General features: G+C 45.2%; 2 protein-coding genes and 1 pseudogene across 2 annotated transcripts; all 3 read right to left on the reverse strand.

Moving 5' to 3' along the window:
- Positions 1-1,998: 1,998 nt before the first annotated feature.
- On the reverse strand, positions 1,999-3,187 carry LOC146221886 (myeloid-associated differentiation marker homolog; annotated as a pseudogene).
- A 79-nt stretch (positions 3,188-3,266) lies between these two features.
- LOC146221887 (GTPase IMAP family member 7-like) lies at positions 3,267-12,495 on the reverse strand. Its single transcript, XM_084692096.1, has 3 exons — positions 12,492-12,495; positions 10,386-11,482; positions 3,267-3,434 (listed from the first exon to the last, which is right to left on the reverse strand). The coding sequence occupies exons 1-3, from the start codon at positions 12,493-12,495 to the stop codon at positions 3,267-3,269; spliced, it is 1,269 nt and encodes a 422-aa protein (XP_084548222.1).
- Positions 12,496-13,208: 713 nt separating this feature from the next.
- Positions 13,209-14,060, reverse strand: LOC146221888 (myeloid-associated differentiation marker homolog). The gene has a single exon (XM_084691401.1). It carries the CDS (start codon positions 14,058-14,060, stop codon positions 13,209-13,211), a length of 852 nt encoding a protein of 283 aa, XP_084547527.1.
- Positions 14,061-15,241: the final 1,181 nt, after the last annotated feature.

Below are 15,241 nucleotides of genomic sequence, written 5' to 3' on the forward strand. Positions count from 1 at the left end.
CGATTTGCTCTGTCACCAGTGGAGAGAGAAAGGTTATATAAAAACTGTTCAGGAAGGAAGAATGGACTTCCTTCTTACCGAACAATGTGTCAACTGTATGGTGACGATGTCAAAGAGGAATACATACAAGACGTGGACAAAATTGTTGGTACCCCTCGGTCAATGAAAGAAAAACTCACAATGGTCACAGAAAAAACGTTTATCTGACAAAAGTAATAATTAAAAAAAATTCTATGAATGTTAACAAATGAAAGTCAGACATTGCTTTTCAACCATGCTTCAACCGAATTATAAAAAAAAATAAACTCATGGAACAGGCCTAGACAAAAATGATGGTACCCCTATAAAAGACTGAAATAACGTGACCAAAGGGACATGTTAATTCAAGTTGTGTCCACTAATTAGCATCACATGTGTCTACAATCTTGTAATCAGTCAGTGGGCCTATATATAGGCCTCCAGGTAGTCACTGTGTTGTCTGGTGACATGGTCTGCACCACACTCAACATGGACCAGAGGAAGCGAAGGAAAGAGTTGTCTCAGGAGATTAGAAGAGTATACAAGCATGATAAAGGTAAAGGCTATAAGACCATCTCCAAGCAGCTAGATGTTCCTGTGACTACAGTTGCACATATTATTCAGAAATTTAAGATCCATGGGACTGTAGCCAACCCCCCTGGACGTGGCCGCAGGAGGAAAATTGATGAAAAATCAAAGAGACGGATAATCCGAATGGTAACAAAAGAGCCCAGAAAGACTTCCAAAGAGATCCAAGGTGAACTTCATGCTCAAGGAACATCAGTGTCAGATTGCACCATCTGTCGTTGTTTGAGCCAAAGTGGACTACATGGGAGACGACCAAGGAGGACACCATTGTTGAAAACAAATCATAAAAAAGCTAGACTGGAATATGCCAAACTACATGTTGACAAGCCACAAAGCTTCTGGGAGAATGTCCTATGGACAGATGAGACAAAAATTGAACTTTTTGCCAAGGCCCATCAGCTCTATGTTCACAGAAGGAAAAATGAAGCATATCAAGAAAAGAACACTGTCCCTACTGTGAAACATGGAGGAGGCTCTTATGTTCTGGGGCTGCTTTGCTGCATCTGGAACAGGGTGTCTTGAATCTGTGCAGGGTACAATGAAATATGAAGACTATCAAGGGATTCTAGAGAGAAATGTGCTGGCCAGTGTCAGAAAGCTTGGTCTCAGTCGCAGGTCATGGGTCTTGCAACAGGACAATGACCCAAAACATACAGCTAAAAACACCCAATAATGGCTAAGAGGAAAACATTGGACTATTCTTAAGTGGCCTTCTATGAGCCCTGACCTCAATCCTATTGAGCATCTTTGGAAGGAGCTGAAACATGCAGTCTGGAAAAGACACCCTTCAAACCGGAAACAACTGGAGCAGTTTGCTCATGAGGAGTGGGCCAAAATACCTGCTGAGAGGTGCAGAAGTCTCATTGACAGTTACAGGAATCGTCTGATTGCAGTGATTGCCTCAAAAGGTTGTGCAACAAAATATTAAGTTAGGGGTACCATCATTTTTGTCTAGGCCTGTTCCATGAGTTTATTTTTTTCAATAATTCCGTTGAAGCATGGTTGAAAAGCAATGTCTGACTTTCATTGGTTAACATTCATAGAATTATTTATTATTACTTTTGTCAGATTAAAGTTTTTTCTGTGAAAATTGTGAGTTTTTCTTTCATTGACTGAGGGGTACCAACAATTTTGTCCACGTCTGTATGTACTATACACTTGCTGTTCAACTGAAGTAAATTAAATAATAAAACGTTTAAACTTAATGTTGAGTTAAGCATGTGTCTGTGGAACATCATCTTTCAAAAAACAAAATACTATTCACATGTTGCTAGCCTAGTGTCCTCCTAAAGTACTGCACATGGTGAGACAAATACTTATATCAATATGAATGTCTGTCTATATAAATAAAACACATTGAGAGAAACATGCACTATTTAATACAAAGGACAGAAAAACAGTTTATTGCACTCAAACACACACAGCCTATCCGAAGGTAAACTTAATACATTCCTTAAGATTTTTCAAAAGATGACTAAAACAATGTTCAAGATTTATGTAACGTGATTGAAAGGTTCAACTTTGGTCTTGCTGACCTTCAGTCAGTAGCTGTCTTTGACCTCCCACCCCCCTCCAGGTCATCCTGAGAAGTCCAAGCTTAGAAGTAATAATACTGTTCTATTCCTTCCTCATGCTTGATCACAGTACATCCTACACCCATCCTCTCTCTTAAATGTTTACCTACCCCAACCTCCCTCCCCATCACCATCCCTTGTTCCTCTACCCTCCATCACACACTGACAAACACCAGCCTAGCAGAGTAAGCCAAGTCAGCCAGGTACAGCAGGAAGTTGAGGGCGGTGAGCACCGCCACGGCAACCAGCCGAGGCTGCTGGCGGCCGCCGCCACGGTAACGCTTGTCAAACTGAAAGACGGGCCAGATGATGGTGGCCGTCAGGTACATGACCACCGCCAGCAGGCCGTAGGCCGACAGGAATTTGGCGAAGGGGAACGGGAGGCAGCCGGTGCACTCGCCCACGCAGAGCACCACCACGGCGGCGGACAGGATGAAGCAGATGCATTAGACCGCCATGCACCACTTGAGGGCGGCGTGGCCGTCGTAAGCCACGGGCTTGCTGACCAGGATGAAGATCAGGCACGCCACGGACGTCTGGCACACCTTGAGGAGGCCCGGGGTCGTGGCCATGTAGGCCGCCACCTCGCCTGGCCGCGCCCGCGCCAGGCTCACCTCGCCCAGGTAGGCCACGGTCGCCAGGCAGGAGAAGACGGTGGCGGCGATGCGGCAGTCGCGCGGCTCCCCGCGCCAGCTCCTGCCCTGGAGGAAGTAGAGGGGGTAGATGACGGAGGCGGAGAGGCAGTGCAAGGCCGCGTAGCAGGCTAGGGTGATGGGGAAGTTGGTCCAGGAGACCGGGGCGCGAGCCTGGAGGCCAAACTGCTCCACCAGGAGAACCAGCAGGGTGCCGGCGAAGCTAAAGGCCCAGCAGAAGATGCACCAGTCGGCCATGCCGCCGTGGGAGAGCATGGCTCCATGGGCAGAGACGCTGAAGGACACGCAGGAGAAGACCAGGGCAGCCAGACGGACCCACAGCAGCTGGGAGGAGGGCAGCAGCACCAGCGGCATGATGGGACAGCGCTATTTACAGTCAAGGGCTAGAAGTTGTGGGATTTGTAGTTTCTGGGACTTGTAGTCCCAAGAGAGTTTAATGCGCAGGTGACTTGGTGAGAGGGGTGTCTAGGGTTGATGGTGGACCACAGTCAAGGGCTAGGAGTTGTGGGATTTGTAGTCTCTGGGACTTGTAGTCCCAACAGAGTTCAATGGCGCAGGTGCGGAGTGTGTCTAGGGTTGTGCTGTCCTTGACGCTGTAACCCTGTTGAAGGAAAGGGGAGTGTGTTACAAGAAATCGCTAGTGACTCAAAACAAAACTGAAACCCTTGTGAAACTAAGGGCGGTTTAAGTGGCTGTACTTTCACATAGGCCTACATCCTTTCCCACAGCTACATCCGTCAACACAGCTTGAGAATTAAAATAGATCTTATATGTCGCTTTATTGCAGGCTTATATGCACTTTCAGTTACTCATATTGAAGATTATAATATACAATTTTTTCATGCCAGCAAATATTGATATGAGGCCATTTTGCACTTTTTCATAATTACCAACACATTTTAATATCAGACTCCATGAAGCGTAAGTCTGTTCAGACTACACTAATTAACCCTGAGTGCTTAGTAGAACTTCATATAGTAGTCTGACAGTACAGCAAGTTACAGTCGAATGTGCATCACAGACCACTGAGGTGCTTTGAGCGGCTAGTCAAATCATTCATCTGCTCCTCGCTGCCCCCCACCCTGGACCCTATGCAGTTTGCATACCGGTCCAACAGGTCTACAGACGATGCCATCGCTCTGACTATGCACACCGCTCTCTCCCACCTGGACAAGGGGAATACGTATGTGAGGATGCTGTTCATCGACTACAGCTCAGCATTCAACACCATCATCCCCTCCAGACTGGTCTCCAAGCTTGTCGACCTGGGACTAAGCACCTCCCTCTGCAAGTGGATCTTCTACTTCCTGACGGGGAGGCCACAGGTGGTGAGAATCGGTGACCGCACCTCATCTGTACTGATCACCAACACAGGCACCCCCCAGGGCTGTGTGCTCAGCCCTCTCCTGTTCTCCTTGTTCACTCACGACTGTGCGGCAACGCACAGCTCCAACCTCCTTGTTAAGTTTGCTGACGACACAACCATCGTGGGCCTCATCTCTGACGGTGACGAGTCAGCCTACAGAGAGGAGGTTGACACCCTGACATCATGGTGTCAGGACAATAACCTCTCTCTCAACATCAGCAAGACCAAGGAGATGATTGTGGACTATAGGAGGCGGCAGGAGGAGGAGCATGCACCCCTACTCAAGCCCTCTGTGACATGCTTGCGTGTAAAAAGGGCTATACAAATAAATTTGATTTGATTTGATTTGATTTACTCATCAACGGATCTGAAGTGGAGAAGGTCAGCTGCTTCAAGTTCATCGGGGTGAACATCAGTAACGACCTCACCTGGTCTGTTCACACGGACAAGGTGGTCAAATCGGCCCGCCAGCGCCTCTTCTTCCTGAGGAGACTGAAGAAGTTTGGTATGGACTCAGTCATCCTCACTAACTTTTACAGATGCACTATAGAGAGCATTCTGACTGGTTGTAGTACAGTGTGGTATGGGAGCTGCACAGACAGGGACCGCAAGGCCCTACGAAGTGTGGTCCGTTCTGCTGAGTTCATCATCGGCAGGAAGCTCCCAGCCCTACAGGACATCTACCACACACGTTGCCTAAGGAAAGCCGGCAGGATTCTAGGAGACTGTTCCCACCCAACCTTCAGTCTCTTTACCCTGTTGCCTTCTGGCAGGCGTTACCGCAACATCCGGTCGCGCACACGCAGACTGGACAACACAGTGTTTCTCCTAGGAATTTTTTTAGCAGTGGCGGCAGGTCTGTCCCCCCCTCCCCCCCCCCCCTCGGCCGAAATAAAATTCTAACCCTATATTTTGGAGTAAGTTAATGTAAAAGTCTAATAACAAATGTAATATTGCATATATTTTTGTCCTATTTTTTGTAAAGCAATACAGTTAGGCTACTTAAAGTATGTTCTAAATGGCAAAAATATGCTGCCAATTAATAATTGATTTAACAACTTATTGTAAATGGTCAGTAGCCTAGCCTATCGATCAAGGTCTACTCGAAAGCATGTACACTGTCGGCTTCATTTGATCTTGATAGGCTAAGCATTCTGTAGCAAATAATAACAATATACCTACTATTAATAAAAACTACTTCAGCATAATAATGCACCTAAAATACAAACGTGAGCAAGGGCAGCAATCGCTATCGAATCAACATGCAATTATGCTAGCAGGGGAAGAATACAAACAACGAAAATCACCAGTTAACTTAAATTTGCAATAAAGGATATCAATGGTTTCGGCAGAGTCTTGGGTCTCGGAAAATATCCTTATTTTTTGGATTGGACGTACAGTTTTGCGTCTAGGTTAACTTGTTTGAGGTGTGGATTCTAGCTACATTTCTCGTAATCGAGCTAGCGTGATGCCTCTCCATAACTAGGCTAATAACGGTTCGACTTGTTTTCCACAATCGACCAAATTGGCCAAACAAGGTATGTAGGCTACATTGAGCTTAAAGTGTACATAATCTAGCTAGATGGTTTTCATTTTAGCAAGTTTCACAGAAATCTGCAAAAATCGAGGCTCAAGGCTGACCGTCACGAACAGCCAAAACAGGGCTGGGGTAGTTAAGTGTTTGCTGCAGCTGGCGTTAATCCTACCAACAAATCGTAACTGAAGAGTATTTACTTTTTATTGGCGATATTGACAACAGAGGTTAAGGAATTTGTCCTTGTCGTACACAACAGGGATTTGTTTTGTCGGAGAATAGCTTCCTATTCTTGCTAGGGATACCGGTGGAGCTAGCCACTGACTGTAGTCATAGCTGAATCCGAGGGGGAGCCAGACGTCTCCACACAAATACCATGTAGCCTCTTCAGGTGACAACCTAAATTAGCCGTGTTGCCTATGTACTTTATAGGAGTACGATATATCTTGCAAATTGCATGGGTCTTGTCAAATTGCCCATCTTTCTTGTAAAATCCGAAGTGTTGTCAAACCTTGGATTTATTGCAATTTGTAGGAACGTGTAAAGGCCGATATATGCTTCTGCGTTTTTTGAAAAACGGACACATGGGAACGCCCTCGTCTCCGTGGAACGCCCTCTACGGGCTCTCCGTCAGCCGTCGGAGAGGCTCGGAGAGCTTGACGTGCACCTTCTCAATTTTGTAACTGTCCGTCGTAGCTACGGAGAGCTACGGAGACTCCCTTGGCTGTGATTTGTCAGTATTAAGTACCGCTTGCATCAGGGGTGGGGGCGGGGTTGCCGTGATAGCAGGACGAACAGAATCCTTTGACCGCCATTGCTTGTAAAGTTTTTACAATTCCTATTTCAGCTAAACGGTACATGTAAATTAGAATCTGAATTAAAATGTTACGAGAAATGGGCAGTGTAGTTGCTGAAAATGCGCGTATTTTATTGATGGAACGGCTAATTTGTAAATTTGCTCCGACTTTTCGGTAACCTAGGTAAATAAACACTCAACGACGTCTAAACAAAAAACCGTTGCGCCACCTATTCTTCTGGCGGTGAATTGTTTTCAGCACCCACAGCCTACGGAGAACCATAAACGCAGTCTATCCGTGCGCCCGCCCATCCGTAAACGGAGACGCAGAAGCATATTTTGGCCTTAAGACGAGAGATAGCTGAGTCATTGAGAAAAATCTTAAGTAGGACGTATGAGTAGGAAAAGTAGAACGTATGAGTAGGAAAAGTAGGACGTATGAGTTCAATTGTGTGTTGTATTATGACAGTGTTTACAGCTGCTTGTGACTGCCTGTAATAGTTAACCCTTTTTTACATTCCGAGAACACATACAACAGGAAAGGACTGGTTTAAGGCAAGGTCCAGGCCTGATGTTATTTTATCTATTGTCAGAGACTTTGTTTAATATGTGAAATAAAACTTTCACTTGTTTAGTTAATTGATGATTTGCAGTCTGACAAAGAAATAAATCATAGCATAAATGTAAATCATAATGTACCATATTAAATTGCATAGCATCATATTCCCTTTGCATCGCCTCTCATTGAATCGAATCGTGTCGAATCGCACTGCATCGCAATAGGGGTGAATCGTATCGCATTAGCAGTTGCTTTTATGTATCTTTAATGTATCGGATCGTTGGCAGTGCATCGAGATGTGTATCGCATCGTCCTCAGTGATGGAGATGCACATCCCTAGTGTGCAGGCACACATGATTAGTTTCTCTTCCGTCTTGAACCTGAAACCTAGATTCTGGGTTAGAAATGTTGCCAATGACCAACGGTTGCTACGTTACAAGAAACAAGGAACCAATCCGATTGGCCAACGCTCTTCACTGTTCCACTGTCCTTCCACAAGTACTTTCCAGCTCTGAAAAGAGTTCCAGCAACTACATTTCTGCTAATTTTTTCCTTTTCTCAATTTATTTAGCATCTTTAGGTGACTTCATTTTATAAGGATTGAAAAATAATTCAAAATATGAACATAATTCATCTCCCATCTTCTGTAAACCTTCAACTTTTTCTGCTAGGACTTATAACTTTTTTTTCAGCCATTTAATCAATTCTGCCTTTTTTTCCAGCAAGTTCACGTAATTCCAGTATTGTCCTTTTACCTTCAAATTCATTCAACCCAGACTTCAGCAACTGGTTTTCTGCTAAATTTTCACATTTTCCTGCAGCTCATCTTTCTGAAATGTTCCCCTTTTTGTTTTGCATTTTTTTATTCTTTTCCTCTGTTTTCTGCCTTCATCTTGCTCCAGGTCCTTTCAAAAATACATTTCAGGCCTTTTAAAACTCAGTTCACCTATGGAGCGACGAGCGTGTGGCGACCCTCCAGAACTGCTTTGACACCACTGACTGGCTGATGTTCAAGGTGGCAGCAGATGGGGACATGAACGAATACTCAAACACTCTCCAGCTAAATCCAGCACTGCATTGATGACGTTGTCCCCAAGATGGTTGTGCGGTCTTTCCCAAATCAGAAGCCCTGGGTTGATGCCGCGGTCCGGGCCAAGCTGAGAGCCCGCACTGTTGCCTTTAACTCTGGGGACCCTGATGAGTACAGGAAGGCCAGATACGAACTTCTGAAGGCCATCAAAGCAGCGAAAAAGGCTTACAGGACAACGGTGGAGTCCAGCTACCATGGCTCTGACCCCAGGCGGATGTGGAGTGGATTAAAGCCATTACTGACTACAAAGGGAGAGGCTACAATGAGACCCAGTCCTCTGTCCTACTGCCAGACGAGCTGAACTCCTTCTACACTCGCTTTGAGAGGGACAGTGACCCCCCTGCAGTGGAGCTACCTGAAGGCCAAGCCAGTGGTGTGCCTTCACTAACTGTAGCCGAGGTGAAGCTGTGCTTTAAGAAGATCAACCCTTGCAAGGTACCTGGCCCAGACGGCATATCAAGTAGAATCGGTGACCGCACCTCATCCGTACTGATCACCAACACAGGCACCCCCCAGGGCTGTGTGCTCAGCCCTCTCCTGTTCTCCTTGTTCACTCACGACTGTGGCAACGCACAGCTCCAACCTCCTTGTTAAGTTTGCTGACGACACAACCATCCTGGGCCTCATCTCTGACGGCGACGAGTCAGTCTACAGAGAGGAGGTTGACAACCTGACATCATGGTGTCAGGACAATAACCTCTCTCTCAACATCAGCAAGACCAAGGAGATGATTGTGGACTAATAGGAGGTGACAGGAGGAGGAGCATGCACCCCTATACTCATCAATGGATCGGAAGTGGAGAAGGTCAGCTGCTTCAAGTTCCTCGGGGTGAACATCAGCAATGACCTCACCTGGTCTGTTCACACGGACAAGGTGGTCAAAGCGGCCCGTAAGCGCCTCTTCTTTCTGAGGAGACTGAAGAAGTTTGGTATGGACTCAGTCATCCTCACTAACTTTTACAGATGCACTATTGAGAGCATTCTGACTGGTTGTATTACTCTGTGGTATGGGAGCTGCACAGACAGGGACCGCAAGGCCCTACCTACCCGGAACCTTCTTGTTGTGAGGCAACAGTATCAGGGCCTGATACTAAAGTCCTAAGATGGTTATGTGTAAATAATAATGTTTATTAGAGAAGCAAGCTGAAGGAAAGAACTCTTAACATTTAAATCACATTTCTCCATGTCACCTTCTGCTGCTTGTGATGTATCGCCCTCTGCTGGACATATGCTAATACACCAACATTCACTGGAATTACAGAACAACTGTATGTCCATTTCCCAACACAAAAGAAGCAGTTTAGATATAGAGAGTTGGGGAACGGAGAGAGGACAAGAGAGTTTTTATGTATTTTTCTTTGTAATAAGCAAGTGGATGTAGTTTAGAATCAGAGAGAAACAGACAGAGAACTGAACAGATAGACTGTAGCAGGATCTGGTTTGAGACACAAACTGTGGGTGTCTATTAAATGGTGCAGGTTAAATACAACTAAAAGTGTGCTTCTTCTAGTCCTGAACCTCCAGTGAGTTGGTGATGCTGCCTGGTGCTGGTTGATCTAACTGCTTCAGGGGACCTGAGTCCTCCAGACCTGGAGGTGTTTAGCAACACTCTCAGGTCAGCTAGGATTCAGGTAAAGAAATAAACTGACGACAATAACTTTAGGATCAATAGGCTTGTTTATTGCTTAACCAAAACAAAAGCATTAATCATTTTAACAATCAGTTATTCTCTATGCACCTCTCTGTCACCATCTGTCTCTGGGGGAGGGAATGATGTTTCTTTCACTGATTTGTTCCTCACTATAGTTTATACCAAAGATACACAAACTGAAAGAAAAAACAGTTTAGCAAAAAGCTTAACTCAATTAAAGCAAATATATTGTAATCTCTAGATAAAATTAACATAAAGCATGTTTCCTTCTTCATATTCCAGTCTAACCTATATTCTCTGAGACATTTTCAGAACAATCTTCTCTTAAAGAATTCAGTTTATAGGACTCCTGTACCAGATCATTCACTTTATCCAAAGCAGCCTTAGCTTTGTCATAGACTGCTGTAGCTGCTGCTTCTACTGCTTGTCCTTCTGTTTCTGCTCCCTCAGCTGCATCAGCCCCAATCAATCCTCCTAACATTCCTCCTGCTAGTGCTGCTGTTCCTACTATTCCTGCTGCCACTGGAATTAACCCTCCTGCTGCTCCTGCTCCTACTGCTGCTGCTCCTCCTGTGGCTGCTCCTACTGCTGCTGCTCCTCCTACTGCTGCTGCTCCTCCTGTGGCTGCTCCTACTGCTGCTGCTCCTCCTGTGGCTGCTGCTCCTACTGCTGCTGCTCCTCCTACTGCTGCTGCTCCTCCTGTGGCTGCTGCTCCTACTGCTGCTGCTCCTCCTACTGCTGCTGTGGCTCCTGTGGCTGCTGCTACTGCTGCTGCTGTGGCTCCTATTGCTTTTATTGCAATTGGCGCTACTATTGTAGCTATTATAAAGGGTAGTGTTGCTCCAAACATAGCTCCCACCAAGAACCCTGTTGCTATGCCAGCCAGTTTGACAGATAACTTGGTCTTAACCTTTTCCTTAGCCAGGCTGTGAATCTCCCCCTTAGACAGATTACCATCTGACTTCTCTCTTGTTTTTTCCTCTAGTTGTATGTCCTTCTGCACTGCCTGGAGCATCTCATTGGTGTAGCAGCCTCCTCCGTTCTGCTCCACCGTCTGGTCGATGGTCTTCAGTAGCTCTGACACCTGGACCTGGTTGATGCTGTTCTTGTCCTGCTGATCCTGGTTCCAGTGCTTATTGTCAACGACGTGACAGCGACCTCCACACTTCTGCACCAGTTTACGCAGTTCTTTATTTTCTTTAACAAAATCCTGAATTGTTTTGCCTTCGAGGTCATCACCATGAGTGAAAAGGACTGTAGCATATTTGAAAGCTTCATCTGAAAATGATTGTTGGATTTTTGTACAGATTTCTTTCTCATGAACAGTATATCTCTCCACTTTGAGCACAATTAGGAATGCATGAACACCTCCGGCAGACTCTGTAATACAATTAATCATTTCAGGTTTCAGCTCATCCTCAGAGAACTCTGTGTCAAAGAAACCTGGTGTGTCGATCAAAGTGACATTTCTTTCCTTAATGATCCTGGACTCAGATTTATATTTTGATAAGGAGTTAGGGCCACAGGATATATGGAACACTTTCTTCCCACCAAATATGGTGTTCCCTGTGCTGCTCTTTCCAGCACCTGTTTTTCCCAGAAGAACAATTCTCCTGTCTCTGGAGGATTTTGTATTTTTTGAGCTGTTAGAACCTACAGGACAGAAACATGTCATCATTAGCATAACAGATTGCTATAGTGGAACATTCAATGGTTTTAAAAAGTGAAGAAAGAGATTAATTTGCCATGGCTATATTAATTATTTCACAAACCGTATTTCACTAACATAGTCTGTACAATAAATATTTGTACCGAATTAACAAATAATTTGGGGGGATATGTTTACATAATTGTGATTTTATACACATTATGGTACAGCTCACAAACAGGTAACTATGCAAAAAAATTGGAGTATAGACACCAACAGCTGGTCATTTGCTAAAAACAAACCTAATACAAAGTTATGCTTAGGCGACACCACTGAAGTGCGAGTATTACACTAATATTACAGCTAACGGGTGCTGTTGGCCATGTTGTGTCTTTGCTCCGCGGAGCTAATCTAAATATCCATGAGCATACCATAAACATTTTATTTTAGGCCTAGGGTTATTTTGCAGGGTGCATTAGGGCTCATAGAAAAGCATCCGGGCCATTTTCAGCCCAACCAATGTTACATACCCTATTCAGAAACCTTAAGTAACAGTGTGAAATACCCTATAAAATTATTCTATGACCCCTTTAAAGAGTGAAGTGCAAACACAATTTATAAAGAACTAAAGAACTAGCAAATCAGAAGCAGACCCCTTATGTCCCTTAATCACTTATGGGATTATTGAGAACAGATTTTGCTGTGGACATCCACCAAGAAAATGGAACATGGTAGTTTCGTTTTTGATAGCTGCATTTGTTTTTTGTTCATTTAGCCATAATGTAAAAAACAAGAAAACTAAATGGCTAAAACTGACTGCGTAAATGAAAAAACAAATGGTTAAAACGTACTTTGGTCAAATGTTGCATGCAAGTTAGGGTAATAGAGCGGTGCTTTATCCAGTATTCCATCACCCAACTATATGGGTCCTACTACTACTTTAATGTCATACTTCTATTGAATAGCATATAATCACAATAATAGATCATTTAAATTATGCAAGGTAATACTCACCCATTATACTCCTCTAAACGAACGATTCGCTGTCTCACCAGTGGAGAGAGAAAGGTTATGAAAACTGTTGAGGAAGGAAGAATGGACTTCCTTCTTACCGAACACTGTGTCAACTGTATGGTGACGATGACAAAGAGGAATACATATGTACTATACACTTGCTGTTCTACTGAAGTAAATAAAATAATAATACAAAGTTTAAACTTAATAATTTTGAGTTAAGCATGTGTCTGTGGAACATCATCTTTCAAAAAACAAAATACTATTCACATGTTGCTAGCCTATTGTCCTCCTAAAGTACTGCACATGAGGAGACAACTACTTGTAACAATATGAATGTCTGTCCATATATAAACGAAAGACATTGAGAGAAACATGCAGTATTTAATACAAAGGACAGAAAAACTGTTTAATGCGCTCAAACACACTTAATACATTCCTTAAGATTTTTCAAAAGATGACTAAAACATAATGTTCCAGAATATGTAATGTGATTGAAAGGTTCAACTTTGGTCTTGCTGACCTTCAGTCAGTAGCTGTCTTTGACCTCACATCCCCCTCCAGTTCATCCTGAGAAGTTGAAGCTTAGAAGTAATAACACTGTTCTATTCCTTCCCCATGCTTGATCACAGTACATCCTACACCCATCCTCTCTCTTAAATGTTTACCTACCCTAACCTCCCTCCCCATCACCATCCCTTGTTCCTCCTCTCTCCTTCACACTCTGACAAACACCAGCCTAGCAGAGTAAGCCAGGTCCGCCAGGTACAGCAGGAAGTTGAGAGCGGTGAGCACCGCCACGGCAACCAGCCGAGGCTGCGGGCGGCCGATGCCACGGTAGCGCTTGTCGAACTGAAAGACGGGCCAGATGATGGTGGCCGTCAGGTACATGACCACCGCCAGCAGGCCGTAGGCCGACAGGAATTTGGCGAAGGGGAACGGGAGGCAGCCGGTGCACTCACCCACGCAGAGCACCACCACGGCGGCAGACAGGATGAAGCAGATGCAGTAGACCGCCATGCACCACTTGAGGGCGGCGTGGCCGTCGTAAGCCACGGGCTCGCTGATCAGGATGAAGATCAGGCACGCCACGGACGTCTGGCACACCTTGATGAGGCCCGGGGCCGTGGCCATGTAGCCCGCCACCTCGCCTGGCCGCGCCCGCGCCAGGCTCACCTCACCCAGGAAGGCCACGGTCGCCATGCAGGAGAAGACGGTGGCGGCGATGCGGCAGTCGCGCGGCTCCCCGCGCCAGCTCCCGCCCTGGAGGAAGTAGAGGGGGTAGATGACGGAGGCGGAGAGGCAGAGCAAGGCCGCGTAGCAGGCTAGGGTGATGGGGAAGTTGGTCCAGGAGACCGGGGCGCGAGCCTGGAGGCCAAACTGCTCTACCAGGAGAACCAGCAGGGTGCCGGCGAAGCTAAAGGCCCAGCAGAAGATGCACCAGTCGGCCATTCCGCCGTGGGAGAGCATGGCTCCGTGGGCAGAGACGCTGAAGGACACGCTGGAGAAGACCAGGGCAGGCACACGGACCCACATCAGCTGGGAGGAGGGCAGCAGCAACAGCGGCATGATGGGAGAGCGCTATTTACAGTCAAGAGCTAGGAGTTGTGGGATTTGTAGTCTCTGGGACTTGTAGTCCCAACAGAGTTCAATGGCGCAGGTGCGGAGTGTGTCTAGGGTTGTGCTGTCCTAGACGCTGTAACCCTGTTGAAGGAAAGGGGAGTGTGTTACAAGAAATTGCTAGTGACTCAAAACAAAACTGAAACCCTTGTGAAACTAAGGGCGGTTTAAGTGGCTGTACTTTCACATAGGCCTACATCCTTTCCCACAGCCCTTATATTTCGCTTTATTGCAGGCTTATATGCACTTTCAGTTACTCATATTGAAGATTATAATATACATTTTTTTCATGCCAGCAAATATTGATATGAGGCCATTTTGCACTTTTTCATAATTACCATCAAATTTACATTTTATTCACCACCTATGAATAAGATTTTAATATCAGACTACACTAATTAACCCAGAGTGCTTAGTAGAACTTCATATAGTAGTCTGACAGTACAGTTAGTTATAGTCGAATGTGCATCACAGACCACTGAGGATGTGGAAGTTCTTGTGCTCTTTAGCTCTTGTGGCTTTGACCCGTGAGAGGCGCAGGAACGTTCACAGAGAGACATGGAAAGTCCCTCAAACAACCAGTAAGAAATGCTGGTGTTGTCACACTTGATGGGGTCTACTTTCTCATCACAAAATGTTTGAGGCAAGTTTGATTCAAAGACGTGGGTTCTGACTGGCTCAAATATGACTGGCTCAACCATTGTGCATGTAATGACTTCTGTTATTAACTAAATGTCTAGATGTTTGTGGTGGTGAGACAATTTCACAAAGACCCAATGTAATACATTTTGATAAACATTTATAGCCTAGGAAACAGCAGAGAAATGAAGGCTACATAATTGCATGAATGTAGGCTACCACAGCATTCGCAATTTGACTAGAAAAGATGATGTGGAGGTTGAACAAGTACTTCAGAGATGACAGCATTTCAGTGGTGATCTGAGAAAAATAGGTACCAAAACCACTGAGAAGAACTGTCATCACCCGCTGCATCACAGGCACTGCACTATCTATCTGTAATTCCAGAAATCTGTGTGTGTGCGCCACCCATTTCATCACAGGCACTTTATACACTGTCTATAGTTCAAGTAATCTGTATTTGCGTGTTTCACTGACATATTAATCACTGA

This window comes from Hypomesus nipponensis, chromosome 25 (assembly GCF_054491055.1).
Source record: "Hypomesus nipponensis isolate SF chromosome 25, ASM5449105v1, whole genome shotgun sequence".
In the NCBI taxonomy this organism is placed as follows: domain Eukaryota; kingdom Metazoa; phylum Chordata; class Actinopteri; order Osmeriformes; family Osmeridae; genus Hypomesus; species Hypomesus nipponensis.

Bases quoted from the DNA above. Each gene is read 5' to 3' on its own strand.
- LOC146221888 (XM_084691401.1), bottom strand. From the start codon at position 14,060: ATGCCGCTGTTGCTGCTGCCCTCCTCCCAGCTGATGTGGGTCCGTGTG.
- LOC146221887 (XM_084692096.1), bottom strand. The intron at 3,435-10,385 runs GTAGGAGCAGGA...TTCCTTCAACAG, and splicing joins CCACAGGAGGAGCAGCAGCA to GGTTACAGCGTCAAGGACAG.